The sequence below is a fragment of the Aethalodelphis obliquidens genome, unplaced genomic scaffold (assembly GCF_003676395.1).
Source record: "Aethalodelphis obliquidens isolate GAN/ISIS:26980383/991018 unplaced genomic scaffold, ASM367639v1 scaffold25, whole genome shotgun sequence".
In the NCBI taxonomy this organism is placed as follows: Eukaryota; Metazoa; Chordata; class Mammalia; order Artiodactyla; family Delphinidae; genus Aethalodelphis; species Aethalodelphis obliquidens.
The window spans coordinates 30,621,216-30,642,595 of NW_020837969.1; the positions used below are offsets into that span (position 1 = coordinate 30,621,216).

At 34.9% G+C, this 21,380-nt stretch overlaps 1 protein-coding gene across 1 annotated transcript in view; it reads right to left on the minus strand.

The window, feature by feature from the left end:
• Positions 1-21,380, minus strand: part of LOC113628960 (A disintegrin and metallopeptidase domain 3-like) — a 101,897-nt gene that overhangs the window by 11,246 nt on the left and 69,271 nt on the right. Inside the window, exons 13-18 of the mRNA XM_027123018.1 lie at positions 17,324-17,422; positions 14,391-14,586; positions 13,805-13,895; positions 11,849-12,041; positions 3,092-3,175; positions 991-1,105 (exon numbers count right to left, since the gene is read on the minus strand). Coding sequence (XP_026978819.1) covers positions 991-1,105; positions 3,092-3,175; positions 11,849-12,041; positions 13,805-13,895; positions 14,391-14,586; positions 17,324-17,422 — 778 coding nt within the window. The remainder of the gene's footprint in view (positions 1-990; positions 1,106-3,091; positions 3,176-11,848; positions 12,042-13,804; positions 13,896-14,390; positions 14,587-17,323; positions 17,423-21,380) is intronic.

Below are 21,380 nucleotides of genomic sequence, written 5' to 3' on the forward strand. Positions count from 1 at the left end.
AGCAATTCTACTTCTAGTGAAAATACCGTTCACAAATTAAGACATTATGAAAACATTTTACAGACAAAAGCTGAGACAATTGATCACTACAACGTACACACAAAAAGAAATACAAAAGAGAGTTTTACAGGTTGAAAGGAAATGAACTCACACAGAAATTTGAGTGTGCTGGAGGAACTGAAAAGCCCTAGAAAATGGTAAATAGGTTGGGATAAATGTAAATATTTACATTAAAATTCTTTAACATTTCATTGGCTATTTTAAGGCAAATACAATGCTCTATTGTCAGGTTTACAACATATACATAAATAAAATAAATAAAAACAGAGGCACAAAACAGAAGCACAAATGATGGAAAGACCTTAATGGAATTACAGTGTTCTGAGAGTTTCACATTGTGAAGTTTAGAAAAATCAAACATGCTACAGTTGTTCACGAATGTTCACCAAATAAATTTAAAAAAGTTTTGTGCCATCTACTATCCATATACTTTGGATGTGGAAGACTTTATTATCTTTACCTTTCAGTAGTAGAGTTAAAACTTGAAAGAGGCAACTCTGCTATGAACTAGCACATCACAACAGTTAACATCCTTGGAATATACAGACTACATAATAAAACTATCACCTATTCTATCATTTAACTATACCTATCTAGAAAACTCTGTTGTACAAATAGAAAAGTTCTGGAAACCATTGTTAAAATTAAGAGAAGATCTGCTAAAGTGTTCATGTCTAGATTTGAATTTAAACCGTATACAAAATTTTGATTGACAATATGATCTAGAGCTGCACTGCCTAATTTAGTAGCTACTAATCACAAGTGACTATTTAAATTTATATTAAATAAAGTGAAATAAGATGGAAACTTTAGTTCCTTGGTTTCACTACCCACATGCTAGGTGCTCAACAGCCACACAGACCGTGGAGGTGTATACTATTCCTCTAAGTGCAGACGGCTATGTTGGAGTACCGTGATCTGGATACTAACCTGACGTAAGCCAAAACCCGTCATTGATACTTCCTCCTGGTGATGAAGGCATTGGTTCACATTGTGGAGGGGCATATCCAGCATCACAGTGACAGTTATGGAGAGTATTGCAAACCTAAAGCCAAAACCAAATTTTAAAAGTGCGTTTGATGTATAAGATAGAAATTAAACACATTATTTGCTATTTTTAGTCAAAGTAAATTATTAAAGTACTATAATTTAGTATATTATAGGTAGTTTTTTATATTAATGTGGAAAGCAATTCTTAAATTAAAAATTAATATAATATGTTCATGCAATATCTTTTCAAATGTCTCATAGATTGTCTCTTATTTATCTCTTGTACTTTTAAATAAAAGTATATAATATTCTGATACAACTGAAATGTCTTATTCTAGAAAGGCATAGGAATTATGAAGCTAGAAATTATAAAATAGTGGGAGTTTAAATATACTATGAATTGTGCTAGTTCAAAAAAATTAGCCATGATAAGAGCCAATTTTTACCAAAAAAAATGGGGAAAAACAAAAGGGAGAAGTATGCTTAATCAGACATAGATAGCAAAATTTATTTGGCCAGAAATAGGAAGGCTAGAAAATATCTATAAATGTGATCTGGTGGGTGAACTGAAAGAAGGGCCAGAAACATTATAGAGAATCTAGAAATAGGTTCGTGAAAAACTTAACAAGAAATTAATTAAAATTAAATAAGAGAGGAAAGAAACAGAAAAGAAACTGTAAATAATAGGACATGTAAGTGATCTGGGAAAGAAAAAATTTTTAAAAGACACACAGGTCACTTTTCTCCTGGATTACTATATAAAATAGGAAGCATCAGTATAGCAGGAGACACTAGCCACACAGTTAAAGCCAAAGACATGCTTGGAAAAACTTACAAAGTTTACAAAATTTCTATAACCTGGTAGATAAGTTCACAATGGATGGACAAATAGAAATACAAATGGAAAATGTGACCATACATACTTAAGGACTGTATAATTAATTACTGAAGAAATGCAAGTTAACAATGGATTTAGCATGTTTGAAGAGATTCAAAAGACAGAGAAACTAGTCTGACCAGAATATAAGGAAATATGCTTTTTTTTTTTTTTTTTTTTTTTGCGGTACGCGGGCCTCTCACTGTTGTGGCCTCTCGCGGGCCTCTCACTGTTGTGGCCTCTCCCGTTGTGGAGCACAGGTTCTGGACGCGCAGGCTCAGCGGCCATGGCTCACGGGCCCAGTCTCTCCGCGGCATGTGGGATCCTCCCGGACCGGGGCACGCGCCCGTGTCGCCTGCATCGGCAGGCGGACTCTCAACCACTGCGCCACCAGGGAAGCCCGGAAATATGCATTTTTATACGTGACAGGTGAGACCGAAAACTGGTATAATATTTCTTGAAGACAATATAATATTAACGAAAATTTAAACGGTACATATATTTGGCTCATCAGATTTCACTGCTAACAATTTTAAAAGTCAGATAAATGTGCAAAGGTGAAGGTACAACAGTGTCCACTGTACCATTAGTTACAATAGTTAAGTAAAAATTTAACATTATCTGAAAGTCCATCAGTGGATAACTTTTCAAATATAGTAAGGAAGAGACCTGCAGGGAAACACATTGAAGATGTTCAAGGATGAAGCAGATCATAATGAACAAGAAAGTCTGCTCCCATAAAAATATGAGATTATAAGTAATATGTATAATATATATTGTGTGAGTTTAAATATTTATCAGTACACATACACTCAATTATAAGCAATATTTTTATGTATGTATAAATGTATATGTGTACTCCTTAATGAGCTCATTTCCAAAATTTCATAATCTTAATCTAACCTTATGATAATAGATTGTTTCATATTGAATTTTAGTACAACGTTCAAAGCAAATTATTTGCTCATGAAGCCTATATGATCTGACTGAATACATAAATCACATACATACGTATGAATAATGCAGTCTGCTTTTCTTATTCGATTTCAATTTTCCAAATACATTTCTACACCCCAAATAATTTTAAGCATTATTATACTGAAAAATGTTAATTACATGAATCAAAATAACTATACTTAGAAACAGAATAACCATTATACATACCCCATGTCCATTGCACTTTATTTTGGAGATACAAGTTGCGTCTGAGCTGACGCTGACGTCTGTGCAAGATCCTCTGTTACAAAACTAAAATGTGAAAACAACCATCAACGACAAAAATTTTAAATTTAAGGTCAAGAGTTGAACAATTGTACTTGGTATGAAAATTAGATGCACAAGATATATATACCTCAGTTGAATCTGGATTTCAGATCTGCTCATTCTAATAAAAGAACTTGGAGTCAAATGGTGTGTTGTTACCTTGTCAAATATCGTATTTTGAGAATCAGAAACCATTTTTTCCCTTGAGGGAGCAGAACTGTGCATTTATCGATATTAATTGGCATAAGTACAAAAATAGCCAACTTGTATTGACTGTTGGTAATGAGCTAGGATCTGTCTTTGCACTTTCTATATATTTTTATAATATATACTCATATTGACCCTGTGAAGGAGATATTTTCATCCTCATTTTATATTTGATAAGAATTAAATGTATACTTTTAAGGTCACACCACCACTGACTGACAGAGCCAATATTCAGTACAAGAACTACTTTACTCACAGAGCCCAATACCGGTGTTCCTGTCATTTTTACATTTTTTTCCCAACTTTAATGACCATATCTCTTATCTTTTGCATTAGGAAAGGTGACCTTGAGAAATTTATTTAATCTTCTTTACCTCAGTTTATCCATCTTTGAATTTGGAATAATAATTGTAACTATCGCAAGGTTATGAAGGTGAAATAGCTTGTTACGGATAAAGGAACAAAAGCGGTGTTTGGCACACAGTAAATGCTCACTAAATATAGGATATTATCTTATTTATTTATTTATTTAACCTGATTTCTATGTAGACTCTATGTTAATATTTGTCTATCCAAATTTCAATTTAATTTGACTATCTTCGGGAGAATCTACTATCTGATAGATTTTCTTAAGTATCTGGTAGAATACCCCCTATCTGATGAATAGTCTAAAAATATCATTATTTTCTATCACCATTGCTAATTAAGGAAAGAACAAATATCAGCTTGTTCACTAACTGAAAGTGCTCTGATAAAGCCAGCAAGGATAACAAAATGCTGGACAAACCAGAATTACCTGTCCACAAAACTATTTTCATTCTAGTGTTCTTAACATTGTCATTGAGGTAATACCAGTCATACTTCCCTGGCTTGTTTTTAGGAGAAAAATAAGCCAGGAAAAGTTAAGAACCATGCTTCTGATATAATTTCTTTCAACTAAACAGATCGATTTGTAGCTGGCTCTTTTGTAATGACAGGAAAAACAAAAGATACTATGAAAATACTTAGCCTTGGTCAGTGGTTGGGACAGTGTTTTGAATATTAACTAACACATAAGATTTCCCTCTTTAAAAAAGAAACACTAATAGTGTCCCAGAAGAAATCACGTCACGGTTCAAAAAAAAATCCTTGATATAACTAAAAAATTATTTCCTGAGGAGAAAATCTTGGGTTATGTGAGCATGTTTTCATACAGTTCTGTGCATAAGAATGGGTAAGGAAAAGACAGTTAATTTCATTTATTCAGTCATTGATTAGCTTAACTATTTTTTGGACAATTACATGCCCCAGACATTTTCTTCAAGTTTGAAATGATTATGTTAAGAAGATATGCTTAATACCCCTCACCTACTTATATGAGCTACAATCAGTTTGATAAACTCCTGTTCTGTCTTCTAAATAAACAATTCAAAGATGTCTTCTATCACAACCAATATTGAGCAAACTTGCATTGCTGGAATAATGCCTATCTTCATGTAATATATTATTCACTTAATATATTACAGTATTAAATTTAGGAGTATAACATTTATAATTTTTATTATAATTGACAAGGAAGACATACTCTTCTTTATTTTGATAGATAAGAAATAAAATCTCTTTTTCTCTCTTTTCTTATCTATCAATTGATAGACTGATTTTTACAAAGGACCCACATTTGATGAGAATGTGGTAAAGAAGCCTTTACGATCTAACCTCTCTGAAAACAACTGAACACTGTAGAATAACAAATGAACATAAAGTATATCCTTGATGACTTTTTAAAATAACCAGAGAATGATTCCAATTCAAATTCACAGACAATAGCCTCAAATTCACAGACTTGGCACTCACAATAGCCCCCCTTTTCCCAATAAATGAGAGTAAAGGAAAATCAGAAAGAGACAATTAGAAGAGGAGAGAGTAAAGGACTTCCTGGGATTCTGAAATAAAATGAAGGTCACTGTTGGGTGACATGAAGTGAGAAAGCAACCACAGGGAACACAGTGGCAAAGGGGAGAGCCTAGTTGGTCAGCCTTACACTGCTTTAGAGGAGCTGCAGCCTCAGAGTCCTAAGGAAAAACAGGAAGAAGAGCTGAAAGGGCAAGATGGGAAAGGGTGGCTAACATGTGGAACTATCAATGGAAGTCTGCGCCCAAAACCACAGAACTAGTTAGCTCTCAGTATCCGCTACTCACCTCCCCACTTCTCTCAGTTACAGAACACAGTCAACACAACACTTTATCCCAAGGGAGACAATTTAGAAGAGTATTTTGTTTCATAAAGCAATTGAATTAATGGTGACTACAGAATTTGGGCTTGTCCAGTGGTCTGTCCTCCAGAATTGGCACTATCCGGTTAAACGACTGGAAGTACCACGGCCTAAAAGCCAGCTTCCAAAACAGAGACTGTCATATTATTAGAGCGGGGTGGGGGGGACACAGGCCAAATGGCAGGACACCATACATCTTGTAAACAGCGGGAGCCCACAGTCAGACAAAAGAAAAGCAGAAACCTCCAGACAGACAGGAAACCACACATTTTGGGGGTGAGAAATGTCCTGGAAGCAGACAAAGAAAGGTGGGAAAAAGCAGGAATCTCTGGCATCTCAATGCAACCTGTTGTCATTAGGCCCTCATTACAGTAAAATTACCTTGCAGATAAGAAGTTCCCATCATGCACTGACTCCATGACACTTCCAATCAAGGTTAAATAAGGACAAAAATCCCTCCTACCTTCGGGAAGATGGAGCTGGGATAAAAATCGGGGAATTTTGACCCTAAACCCCTCCCTCCCCAGTGAATATTCCATCCCTTCATTTCTACGCCCCACATAACTGACTTGCCATAAAACTCAGGGCAGCTACTCACCTGAGCCTGCCCGCTCTCCCCTTGAGCGCATTCTATTGCTTACATAAATCCTTGCTTTGCTTTCTTGACTTCCCTATCTTGTCTCTGAATTCTTCCTGTGATGAGACAAGAACCTACTCCCTGGTAACAATGTGACAAACTTCAATTGCATAGAGAGAGCTGCCAATTAGAATTTTTATTAAAAATGGTGCGGGATACGGCTTCCCTGGTGGCGCAGTGGTTAAGAGTCCGCCTGCCAATGCAGGGGACACGGGTTCGTGCCCCTGTCCGGGAAGATCCCACATGCCGCGGAGCGGCTGGGCCCGTGAGCCATGGCCGCTGAGCCTGCGCGTCCGGAGCCTGTGCTCCGCAACGGGAGAGGCCACAACAGTGAGAGGCCCGCGTACCGCAAAAAAAAAAAAAAAATGGTGTGGGATCAAAAAGTCACTGCCAGCTTAAAGCTCCTCCAGACCAAGCAGGAAAAGTCAAAGTCTTTGTTTTTCCTTCCCTTCCCTTTCTTTCCCGTCCCCCGCCTTTCTCTTTCCTTTTCCTTCCATGGGGACATTGCCCAGTTGGGCATGGGCTAATGACTGGACTTCCCCAGGCAGAGAATCTTGCAGGAGAAATGGATAAACTGTAATGCTTTTAGTGGTCAAACAGGGCTGGTGTGAGAAAGCAGAGGTCTTTTAAATAAATGACTCATTTTTCAACAGGACATTTGCTGAATTTAAATGTTATGTGGGATGATAGAAGGCTAGTTACCTAGCGTAGCAATTTTCTATTAGTATTTGTATGTCTAGTGCCCATATGGTTTTATTCCAAATGTTAGTGTAATTGTGTTTATCCAGTATATAAGATGCTGCTTCACTCTCACTAATTCTAAGATTAGTTTTCTTTGTCGTTAGTTTTCAGGAATTTTATTATGCTGTATCTTACTGGATTTCACTGAGTTCATTCTATATCATGCACTTTCAGCTTCTTGCATCTGTGGTTTATGCCTTCTGAAAACCTTCCAGGCATTATTTCCTCAAATACTTTTCCATCCTTAAGTTCTTTCTCTTATTCTTCTAGGATATTAGAATGGCTATTATCATAAAGACAAGGAATAATAAGTGTTGGCTTAGAACTGCAGTAAAGGGAACACTTGTTCCTGTTTGTGGGAATGTAAATTGGTGTAGCCACTATGAAAAACAGTATAGAGGTTTGTCAAAAAGTTAAAAATGGAACTACCACATGACCCAGCAATTCCACTTGTAGGTATTTAACTGAAGAAAATGGAAACACTAACTCAAAAATATATCTGCATCTTAATGTTCATTTAAGCATTACTTATAATAGCCAAGATGTAGAAGCAACTAAAGTGTCCACCAGTGGATGAATAAAGAAAATATAGTATATATACAAAAATATAGTATATATACACAATGGAATATTTTTCTGCCATAAAAAAATGAAATCTTGCTAGCTGTGACAGCATGTATGGACCGTGAGGGCGTTATGCTAAATGAAGTAAGTCAGACAGAGAAATATAAATACTGTATAATCTGACTTATATGTGGAATCCTAAGAAGAATAAAAACAAAACAACCCAAGCTCACAGATACAGAGTACAGATTGGTGGTTGCCAGGGGTGGGATTTGGGAGGTTAGGCACAAACTTCAAGTTATAAAAATAAATAAGTCATGGGGATGTATGGTGCAGTATGGTAATTACAGTTACTAATACTGTTCTCTGTATTTGAAACTTGGTAAGACAGTAAATCTTAAATTTCTCATCATCATAAGAAAAAAATTATAGCTACATATGGTGACAGATATTAATTAGACTTGGGGTGGCCATTTTGAAATATATACAAGTATGAATCATTATGATGTACATGTGAAGCTAGTATAATGTTATATTTCAATAATATAGAAAAATATAGTAACAAATAGTAATATTTCAAAAATAGACAAAAAGATGTGATAATATATTTGAATTCTTACACATTTCTAAATCACTTTCCAGAAAGTATGTGCAAATTTATACTTGGTTTAGGATGATAATAAGTTGTGCTTCTCGCCATCAATTATTATTTTCAATTCCTAACTGACTGGACGAACACAACTGTTGGATATTCATTTTTATTTCACCAACTTAGAAGCTCCCTGATCTCAGTGTTCCAAGTTTCTCCAGAGTTCAATCTCCAGCCACGCAACTCTCCTTAGTGGAAGTTGTGAGTAGAACTAAAAGTTCCATCCCTCTAATCAGTTGGTCTTTCTGGTAACCAGCAGGATCCTGAAGCCATCTAGATGCCCCACCCTGTTACTCCATTAGCATAAATTCGGTTTGATCAGAAGGGGCTCACTATGAATAACAACAAAAAAATTCTTATCAATCAGGAATTCCAAGGGGTTTAGGATCTTTGTGCCAGAAACCAGGGGCAAAGACAAAATTATTTTTTTGGTGTTATGCCACGTATAGAAGCCATTAGAGTGCTTTTTTTCTAATTAATGAATGATTAAATTAGTTAATAAATTTATTTATTTACTTTGCTATACTTTAGTAAACATTTTGGCACTTTGTTTTTTTTTTACAGTGTTATTATTTTCCAAGTATACCTTTTTTTTTAACTTGTTTTTTGATTTATTTACATGAATATATGTTGCATTACTATTAAAATTTTAAAAGACAAACATTTTGAAAATCTGAAACAAATTAAATACAATGAAAGAAGCTTATGGAGCTAAATCCATTTGTTTACAAATGACTGGTTATTGTTTACCAATTTAGATTTTTGAACCATTTCCATTGTGAAATACGGTACTCACACAGAAAAATTGCAAGCTAAAAGTGGAAAGCTCAATGGTTTTAACAAAAATTCATTTACTCAACCCTCACTGAAAAAACAAAAGGACCTCTGCTATTACCCAAGATGGCATCCTCCCAGTTCCTCCTTAATCAGTCTTTTCCCTCCTTCTAAAAATAATTACTATCTAAATTATATGGTACTCCATTTCTTTCTTTCCTTTACATATTTAGATCTAAAACATGTATACATAGGCAGTTTTTAACATCTTTACTGGAGTATAATTGCTTTACAATGGTGTGTTAGTTTCTGCTGTATAACAAAGTGAATCAGCTATACATATACATATATCCCCATATCTCCTCCCTCTTGCATCTCCCTCCCAAGCTCCCTATCCCATGTCTCTAGGTGGTCACAAAGCACCTAGATGATCTCCCTGTGCTATGCAGCTGCTTCCTACTACCTATCTATTTCACATTTGGTAGTGTATATATGTCCATGCCACTCGCTCACTTCGTCCCAGCTTACCCTCCCCGTGTCCTCAAGTCCATTTTCTACATCTGCGTCTTTATTCCTGCCCTGCCCCTAGGGTCCTCAGAACCTTTTTTTTTTTTTTTTTTAGATTCCATATATATGTGTTAGCATACAGCATTCGTTTTTCTCTTTCTGAGTTACTTCACTCTGTATGACAAACTCAAGGTCCATCCACCTCACTACAAATAACTCAGTTTCATTTCTTTGTATGGCTGAGTAATATTCCATTGTATATATGTGCCACATCTTCTTTATCCATTCGTCTGTCGATGAGTACTTAGGTTGCTTCCATGTCCTGGCTATTGCAAATAGAGCTGCAGTGAACATTGTGGTACATGACTCTTTTTGAATTATGGTTTTCTCAGGGTATATGCCCAGTAGTGGGATTGCTAGGTCGTATGATAGTTCTATTTTTAGTTTTTTAAGGAACCTCCATACTGTTCTCCATAGTGGCTGTATCAATTTACATTCCCACCAACAGTGCAAGAGGGTTCCCTTTTCTCCACACCCTCTCCAGCATTTATTGTTTGTAGACATTTTTATTTTTTTTTTTTGCGGTACACGGGCCTCTCACTGCTGTGGCCTCTCCCGTTGCAGAGCACAGGCTCCAGACACGCAGGCTCAGTGGCCATGGCTCATGGGCCCAGCCGCTCCGTGGCAATATGGAATCCTCCCAGACCGGGGCACGAACCCACATCCCCTGCATCGGCAGGCGGACTCTCAACCACTGTGCCACCAGGGAAGCCCTGTTTGTAGACTTTTTGATGATGGCCATTCTGACTGGTGTGAGGTGATACCTCATTGTAGCTTTGATTTGCATTTCTCTAATGATTAGTGATGTTGAGCATCCTCTCATGTGTTTGTTGACAATCTGTATATCTTCTTTGGAGAAATGTCTATTTAGGTCTTCTGCCCATTTTTGGATTGGGTTGTTTTTTTGATATTGAGCTGCATGAGCTGCTTGTATATTTTGGAGATTAATCCTTTGTCAATTGCTTCATTTGCAAATATTTTCTCCCATTCGGAGGGTTGTCTTTTCGTCTTGTTTATGGTCTCCTTTGCTGGGCAAAAGCTTTTAAGTTTCATTAGATCCCATTTGTTTATTTTTGATTTTATTTCCATTTCTCTAGGAGGTGGGTCAAAAAGGATCTTGCTGTGATTTATGTCATAGAGTGTTCTATGTTTTCCTCTAAGAGTTCTATAGTGTCTGGCCTTACATTTACGTCTTTAATCCATTTTGAGCTTATTTTTGTGTATGGTGTTAGGGAGTGTTCTAATTTCATTCTTTTAAATGTAGCTGTCCAGTTTTCCCAGCACCACTCATTGAAGAGGCTCTCTTTTCTCCATTGTATATTCTTGCCTCCTTTGTCAAAAATAAGGTGACCATATGTGAGTGGGTTTATCTCTGGGCTTTATATTTTGTTCCATTGATCTGTATTTCTGTTTTTGTGGCACTTAATTTTAAATGATCTTCAAAGGGATGACATATTACTTTATAATGTAGTCAGCACCAGTATGTTACTTTGTGATTACTTCATTATTTTTATGTGAGAATATCTCTTCCCATTCTGAGATAAGTTTACTATTCACTTCCATTTTTCTCTTATTTTTTCTTTTCTTAAAATATTATACCTCCATTTAAATTATTTAAATTTAAATGTGAGATAATTGTGTACTGTTTTACATTAGTCAACTAAATTTTCAATGGTACTAGTTTAAAATCATCTATTATGTTTCTTCAAATGTTTAACAAAAAGAAAAACAAACAAAGCTTAAACTCTGTTTTATTCTTGTGTCTTGAGAAAGGGCAAATTGTTAACAAGTATATTGTGCTTTTGGAAAAAGAATTAGGGAAGTAGGCTAATGAGCAAATCAATATTTTAGTTTTATTGCAATCAAATTAATTCTCTTTGTTGTTCTTATTATTCAGGATTTTCTGACCTGCTTTTGGGGTGTATTATTTGATTCTTTTCTCTTCCTTGTTTTACACAAATTATTGCAGAGCAGATGCTGGCCTAACAAAGGGGTTAAGTAAGATACTCAAGTGTGAGTACACAACTTTAAATATCTACAGTAAAATTCATAATGAAAAATGACAAAAAGTAAAGCAAGTGTTCCTTTGATCAATAGAAATTTTGACCTTTAAGGCTTAAGATCATGACGCAGTAACCAAAATTGGTAACAATTACAAATTAAAAATCTTAAGTGCTCTCTCTCTCTCTCTCTCATACACAAACACACATACACAGACACTAAGATGCTCACACACCACGTATAGAATCACGAAGAATTTGTGTTTACCTTATTTGGACCACACATAGTGCCACTCTTTACATAGGTATACTCATCTCGGAAGGTTATTGGTGTCGAATTTCTTAGATGTGCACTTAGACACACAATGCCTCCAAGGAAAGTATATTGAGTATCAAAATTTTTAAATGGCACTACTTCTGTACGTGTCCAGAGACAAACTAACTTTCCACAATAGATATCCCTGTAATATAACACAGAAAAAATTACCCATATGTCACTTAGCGACACAATATATTGTTTAAATAACAGTTCAAAACATGAGATAATTCACAATGTTATTCAGAGCATAACACCAAAGCTATTCAGAACATACACCATCTTACTGGTGTGAGGTGATACCTCACTGTAGTTTTGATCTGCATTTCTCTAATGATTAGTGATGTTGAGCATCCTTTCATGTGTTTGCTGGCAATCTGTGTATCTTCTTTGGAGAAATGTCTATTTAGGTCTTCTGCCCATTTTTGGATTGGGTTATTTGTTTTTTTGATATTGAGCTGCATGAGCTGCTTGTAAATTTTGGAGATTAATCCTTTGTCAGTTGCTTCATTTGCAAATATTTCCTCCCATTCAGAGGGTTCTCTTTTTGTCTTATGTTTTCCTTTGCTGTGGAAAAGCTTTTAAGTTTCATTAGGTCCCATTTGTTTATTTTTGTTTTTATTTCCATTTCTCTAGGAGGTGGGTCAAAAAGGATCTTGCTGCGATTTATGTCATAGAGTGTTCTGCCTATAATTTCCTCTAAGAATTTTATAGCGCCTGGCCTTACATTTAGGTCTTTAATCCATTTTGAGTTTATTTTTGTGTATGATGTTAGGGAGTGTTCTAATTTCACTCTTTTACATGTAGCTGTCCAGTTTTTCCAGCACCACTTATTGAAGAGGCTGTCTTTTCTCCATTGTATATTCTTGCCTCCTTTATCAAAAATAAGGTGACAATATCACCTCACACCAGTCAAAGTGGCCATCTGCAAAAAATCTACAAACAAGAAATGCTGGAGAGGGTGTGGAGAAAAGGGAACCCTCTTGCACTGTTGATGGGAATGTAAATTGATACAGCCACTATGGAGAACAGTATGGAGGTTCCTTAAAAAACTAAAAATAGAACTACCATACCACCCAGCAATCCCACTACTGGGCATATACCCTGAGAAAACCATAATTCAAAAAGACACATGCACCCCAATATTCATTGCAGCACTATTTACAATAGCCAGGACATGGAAGCAACCTAAGTGTCCATCGAAAGATGAATGGATAAAGAAGATGTGGCACATATATACAATGGAATATTACTCAGCCATACAAAGAAATGAAACTGAGTTATTTGTAGTGAGGTGGATGGACCTAGAGTCTGTCATACAGAGTGAAGTAAGTCAGAAAGAGAAAAACAAATACCATATGCTAACACATATATATGGAATCTAAAAAAAAAAAAAAGGTTCTGAAGACCCTAGGGGCAGGACAGGAATAAAGATGCAGATGTAGAGAATGGACTTGAGGACACGGGGAGGTGAAAGAGTAAGCTGGGACGAAGTGAGAGAGTGGCATGGACATATATACACTACCAAATGTAAAATAGATAGCTAGTGGGAAGCAGCTGCATAGCACAGGGAGATCAGCTCGCTGCTTTGTCACCACCTAAAGGGGTGGGATAGGGAGGATGGGAGGGAGACGCAAGAGGGAGGATATATGGGGATATATGTATATGTATAGCTGATTCATTTTGTTTTAAAGCAGAAACTAACACACCACTGTAAAGCAATTATACTCCAATAAAGATGTTAAAAGAAATTTTAAAAAAAGAACATACACCATCTTATGAAGTGCACCATATAAATTTATCTTTATATACTATATTCATCTCTCATTTGTATTAAGTGATTCTTTGCAGTACACACACATACACACCCAGTGCATTTGGAAAATGTATATTTTTCAAAATACGCACCGATAATTACAAAAACGACCATAACAGTTTCCAAAGTCATCTGTATGCATATTCACTTCTTGTGAACATAGAGCAGAAGCCCCCTTCGAAACTGAAAATATAAATAAAGTTTCAATTACCCATCTTAAAAAAAAAATTAAAAATTAAAAGCGTGGTAAATTTATACAAAGGCATTGAGACAACGAAGCCCAGGCAGTGTCATCTACTATAAATATTTGGTGCCATCTACTGGCTACATATGAAGGAGAAACACTTAACTAAAAACTACCTACTCGAGAATAAAATTGTTATTATCGTCCAGAAACGATTAAGAAGTAAAACAATCATTTGCTCACTTATCTGTAATTCTAGTAGTCTACTCCATTTCCACCAATCACCTGAAACTTGACTAATATCCTATTCTTTTTGTCTCGTACTCACTAGATCTACTTTACCTCCTGACATAGGTCAAAGATGCTTTGTTTTGCAGTTTTATCTCCAAATTTAGATTTAAGCAATAATTATTATTATGGCTATAGGGTGCACTACTGACTTAAGAAACAAATATAGTTTAAATATAAACCTCAGAAAAAAATACAACCATTACATTTTCCAAACAACTCCGCACACTGTTTATTTGTATCTTGGCATACTCCTTGATAGCAAAAGGCAGTCTTATTATTGCACAGTTCTAAATCAGCAGATTTCATATCAGGTACACAAAACTCAGCTATCCCATTGCAAAATTCTGGAAAATCACATATATTCGTGCTTTTCCTACATACCTGTCCTCTTTCAGCTATCTGTGAGACAAAGAAAACCAAATATTTGTTTTTAAAGTAGTAAAACAAAATATACAAATTTAAATAGGAGGATTGTATTTGTAACTATCATTTCCATTATTAATACATTTGTAAGTATTTAAAGTTAAATTATGAATTTACTTAAAAGTTCTGCTGGAATAGATCAGAAAGAAGCCAAATGTCCATCAATGGATAAACAAATTGTCCTATGGACAATGGAATATGTTCAGCCACATAAAGGAATAGAGTCCTGGTTTATGCTACAAGGTGACTGAAACTTCAGAACACTGTATTTAGTGAAGAAAACCAGACCCAAAGGTCACACATTGTATGGTTCTACCTATATGAAATGTCCAGAGTAGGTAAATCCATAGAGGCAGAATGCAGGTGGCTGGTCGCCAGGGACTGAGGGGAAGGGAGAAAGGAAGGCAAGTGCGTAATGGGTCGGGGTCTCCTGTTCGGATGAGGAACCTGCTATGGACCCAGGTCGAGGTGGTTGCACCACATTGTGAACGCACTAAATGCTACTGAATTGTTCACTTGAAAACGGTTAATTCTTTACTGTGTGATTTGCACTTCAATTGAAAATAATGGTTCTGGTGAAAGTTCTCATAGTTAAAATGCTCTGGTTATCCTGAATATTTACTTCAAGATAAATAGAAAATATTTGATATAAAACTACGTGTATTTGTTTTCCAGCTTTTGATTCTTGGGGACTAGTTAGTTGCACTCCTGAGATGTTTTAACTAACTCAGATGCCAGTCTTTGCCACGTTTCTAGAATGTTTCTTAATGGACATCTTTATCCTTTTTGCATTTCAAGTAATTTTCCTTTCAGGACTAACTCCACTTCCACCATGAGGAGTTTATAGCTGACATGAAACTGCTGCTGACGCAGGATGATAATCGGAACCTTCTCCCTAGACACAGTGGTGGGAATTTAACTTAGAACGTAGTGGTGGGTCAGGGTTTCTGCCTCTACCAGGGGTGGAGATGGATGTTGGGAAACAGAGGATCCCTGTGCTCTTCTGAAACATCACACGCTATGGACTAGAAAAGCCAGGAACTTCAATGAGCTATCTGTACTGCCTACAGGAAAAGCGTGTTTGAGAACTGCCGACAAAAAGGCAAGGATATCCAACAGATGTAGAATAAGAATCCTGTTGCTCCTGTTCCAAACAAAGATTCACCTGAGCACAAAGCTAGACTCAGCCTTACTTAAGCTTCATAAGTGTTTGTTATTCTTTGCTTGGCTGTTGATCAAGATACAACTGACCCATAATAACTGGTGTTATGCAGTACCAATCACAGTTTCTTAAATTTCCTATAGGAATGTCTGGGTACTGGCTAAAAACATATTAATCACTGTTATGTGTCAAAAAACAGCTGGCTAAACTATTGGTCTTCCATGTCTTTGCACTTGGACTTGTGTCCGTCTAAAATGAAAATTTATAAGGAAAAAACTGGATCAGATCACTAAATTGCAGACAAAAGTCAGTGGAAACTAGCCTAACTGGAAGTGGACAGAGAAGAAAATAGAAAGCCGTTTAAGCTTATGGCCACCTGTAAGAGAGCAGAGTGTAAGGCACATGTCAGCCTTTAAATGACAGCAAAAGCCAAATTCTATGCTATAGTACATAATAAAATTAATGTGAACTAACATAGGACATTTAGCTGTTACCCTGAAGCCCTCCCTAGTAACTTATACTATGAATTTTCATTCGACCAAATGTAGCAATTACCTCTGTTGTAAAGAATTATCCTTTGAGATGTAGGCAGAGGGCAATGGACTGTTTAGAAAAGTCTGACTGCTCAGTTCCAGTGATTTGGAGACAAAGACTAAGATGAGAGCTCTGGCGAAGGAAAGGGCAGCAAGGTTTATTGCTAAGAAGTGGAAACCCTAGGCTGGCCTCTACATTCATGTGCCTTGAAACAAATGACCATTGACTTTAAAATCTAGCCCACCGGGTGAAAAAGAACGCGCATAGAGCAAAGTAAAATGATGTCAGGAGAGATTTCATGGACAGAGAAAAAACAAATGGCAGCAAAAGCTCTCATTGCTCAGTCTTTATGTTTGTCATAGACCCCTGAAAGTGACACAAAAAAGGTGAGTCGCTAAGATGTAGCAATCCCTAGAAAAGAGATTTTACCCTGCCTCCTATCAGGTGCGGCTATGAAGGAAAGTTGAATGGAAAACTTCCCAAGGGAAGTCAAGGGTTCAGTCAGTCACTTCCAGGGTCTTGCCAAAGCTAATCTTCACTATTAGATATGCTACATATTGCTGACTATTTTATATGGATTCCTTTTCTGCTACTTTCAAAATGAGGCGTTTTTATTTTTATTGTCTGTTTATTCAAATATTGCATGTCAAGTGTGTGTTGGGTGGCTTATTCATAATTTTGTCATAAGTCGTTCAATCATGAAGAGCTACATTCAGGCACGACCAAGAGGAACTCACAGCACCCAAATTATCTGGAATTGTTCTTAAATGCAATAAGAGGATGGGTCTTGAGCAGAAATTGAAACAATACAGTAAGAGGCAGCACTACGAAAGAGGTTGAAAACGATCTAAGGACCTTCTCTCAGTTCTGAAATTAACTGTGTATGAATCGAGTACATAAAGTAATATAATTTGAAACATGAGTAAAAATAAGAGCGGGAAAAAAAAGCTACAAAATGCACCCACAAGAACGCAAAAATTTCATGAAAGAAAATAAGGCAATATTTTGAAAACTTACCTGACAACTTTTTCTGTCACAGCATGGTCCTGTACCACACTCTGCATCTCCAATCAGAGAACATGTTACAGCATCACAGCATTTTTTATGAGAACATTGCTAAAAAGCAAATGCAATCAATTTAAATAAAAGGAATTTTCAATCAAATAAATCATTTTATTTATTGTCATAATATACTAAAGTATGTCTCTAAGTTAATTACAATCACAGTATAATTTTTACTTCTGTATCTATTTTTAACACCACTTAATATATATATCTGAACATAATATATTTTGATATAGAAAAAAAGATGGCAATGAAATTATTCACAATTCCATGCTCAAGAATTTGAACTGTTAAAAATGTAATGCAATTTATTTCAATCTTTGTGTTCATAAATATAGGAATTGTAAATTTTGAGATTTTTTTTCACTGACTACATCATAAGTAGTTACCCATCTTATCAAGTCTCTTCAAGATATCATTCTGTGAATATACAATAATTTTTGGACGTGACAAAATAGAGGTTTCTAAATTACAACAGCATATTATGTTGTAAATGACATTTCAAAGAAATTTTTTGTCATTTTTTTAGATCTAAGATTGTATATGAAAGATTGATTCTAGAAGTTATTAGGTCAAAGAATTTAAAAATATTAAAGGCTCTTCATAATATACACTATTTCCTTCCTTCTATATAGTTATCTATTCAGTGTAAGAGTGATGTTAAACAAGACTGATAATATTTTAAAATAAGTAAAGCTGTGACAAAGTGAGAGAGTGGCATGGAACATATATACACTACTACACTACCAAACGTAAAATAGACAGCTAGTGGGAAGCAGCCACATAGCACAGGGAGATCAGCTTGGTGCTTTGTGACCGCCTAGAGGGGTGGGAGGGAGGGAGACACAAGAGGGAAGAGATATGGGAACATATGTGTATGTATAACTGATTCACTTTGTTATAAAGCAGAAACTAACACACCATTGTAAAGCAATTATACTCCAATAAAGATGTAAAGAAAAAAAAAAAGATTCTTCTTGGCCTATCGAAATAAAAATTTAAAAAAATAAAAAATAATAAAATAAGTAAAGTGTATAGGCACAAATTACTAAGTGTTTATATCTGTTTCAATTTTATTAGTTTTATTATTAATGTGCTGAACATTTTACATATCTGCACAATCTGATTTATACTTTTATGCATACTTTTTGTTGAAGTAATCTTCTGTTTATTTCCTTTATTTGTAAGCACTTTTATATTAATGATGTTAACTCCTAGCCACTAATATACTTTACAGTGTTTTACAATTTGTCATGACAATTTATTTCTATTTTGGCAGTTTTTAAAAAAATTTTTTTGTTATTATGATATTGTGAAATCTGACAACTGCCAACTTTCTTTGGGATTTGTTCTAAAAGTTTATGTATAAAACTTTCCTCCACCCTAACCCCAGTAAATATGTGAAGGTACAGTGTGTGTGTAAAAGTTTTGTTATATATATACATATATGTGTGTATATGTATTTTTATTTGACATTAAATATTTTGAATAGTATATTGTAAAAGTAACTATAATAATGTATCTTTTCCCCAAAAATTAAATTATCAGTTGTGTTTATAGAATAATAATTTATTCCTGATATTTTATTATACCTGGATACTCATATAATGTCCTATATAAAATTAAATATAATGTCTTCAATTACATCAACTGCATATTATTAAAGTATATCCCAAATTCTATTACTATATAACACCTTGTAATATTTACAGGAATCAGATGATATTCTTTCTTTTTTAATTTTCATGTTTCATTATTAAGAAGAATGTGTTATGCTTCACAATATAAATATTTTAATGAAAACTATCAAGAGAATTTAGTGAAGATGGAAGATTAAACACATAGTAAACATTAACATTGGGGAAAATAAAACAAAAATCAATGACGTGAAAGGGAAGTCTCTAACACCTAGAATCAAAGAGAAAGCCTACTACAGTGCAAAACATATCTGGACAATACTCAATGTATAATGGAAACCTAGACTAAATACCAGGCTTAGAAATTGGCCTTTTATGACATGTAGTTTAAAAATGGAATTCCATCATGGGACTGGAAGCGAGGACTTTGTAACATAGGTAACTGTGGTTTATCATTGAGAAATTTGAGAAATCAAAGAACATTCTTTTACTCCTAGCTGTCCAAACATTTTATCAAATGTTTCTTCAATATTTAATATCTTGTCATTTTTATCTGTTACTTTAATGATATATGTTGAAAAATACTGAAACATTTCTCTATTTCTGGAATAAACACCATGAGCATACTCTTTTTCAGATATTTATTGGTTATTTGATAATTTTGACTTAGGCATTTTGCAGGTATTTTCCAAAATATAAACCAGTCATTCAAAGTAATGCTAAGCTGACTACAGGAGGAATCAACAACTTTCATTATTTAATTTTATTTCTATATACTTGCAAAATGCACTGAAAATTGAATTTTTTTAAAAAAAATATGCAATTTACAATAATATTAAAAAACATGAACTACTTAGGGTTAAATTTAAGTAATTACAGACACCTAAATAAATGGAACAATATACCTTGTTCATGGTTTGAAAATCACATTATGTATACTATTCAATTCTCCATAAATTCATCTTTAGATTTTTTAAAAAATTTCAAGAGTTTTTTTTTTTAGGGGGTGGGTAGAAATAGAAAAGTTGATTTAAAATTTTACATAGAAATATAAAGACCTAAAATAGCCAAATCTATCTTGAGAAAGAAGAAACTAAACATGAAGATACATTTTACCTGATTTTGTGCATTAGGATAAGGAGACCTGGTACTGGATAGATACGTAGATTATTGGAACACAAAGTATGTCATGAATGGTTTTTCAGTAAATGTACCAAGGTAATTCAATGGGGGAAGGACAGTCTCTTCAACAATTGAATACCTTGAGAAAAATATACCTTGATCCTTAACTTGCAAAGTGCTACAAATTACTCAAAATGGATCATACACATAAAAACTAAAATTTGTAGACTTCTAGAAGAACATTTACAAGGAAGCTTCACAACTTTAGGATAGATAGGCTACAAGTAGCATAATATATCAAAGAAGAAAATTATAAACTGGACTTCATCAAATTAAAAACTTTGACTCTTTGAAAGATGTCATTAAGAAAACACAAAGCTAAGCCACATACTGGGAGAGAACCTGGCAAAGGCTTGTGTATAGTTTATATTAAGAATTCCTGTAAGTATATAATAAAAAGACAAACAACCCAATTAAACTTTGTAAAATAGTTGAACAGACATTTTAAAAAGGAAACATATGAATGCCCAATAATCACATGAAATACTGTCCCATATAATTAGTCATCAGGAAAATACAAACTAAAACTGCAATGAGATACCAGCACAAACTGAAATGACTAAAATGAAAAAGACTGGCAGTAACAAAAGTGGTAAGGATTCAGAACAACCGCCACTGTTATACATAGATGGATGGAATGCACAATATTACAACCATTTTGGAAAGCATTTTGACACCTTGTTATAAACTTAATAGTACAATGAATGTGTTGTGACAGAAATTAGAAGTTTAGATATTTATGGGATTGGCTTGGATGAGGTAAGGGAAAACTGTCTGTGGTAATGTAAACGTTCTACATATTTTCCACATTTAATCAGGTATAGCATCACTCAAATTCAAAAACTCAGCAAGTCAGAAAGAAAATATAAATAAGTATAATGAAGGCCACCTAGACACATCATGAGTCTCTGTGCAGACAAGAAAAGACAAGGTCACAATGCCTTTGTGGATATAAAGGCAGATAGGTCGCATGGATCATCTGGCCAGGTATGGTATGCAGAAGCAGACTTGTTCAGTAAAGTCTTCAGTGACAGTGAGGGCAAATGGTTTTTGACCACTGTTGTTGAGACTCCTGAAAGGTTCCATCGGTGGGAAGTGATGGTCTCGCGACACGAAACAAAGTTTATTGGGCTTGCTGTTCACCCACCTATACTTTCAAGAAAATAAAAACTATTTCCCTTCTGCTGGTG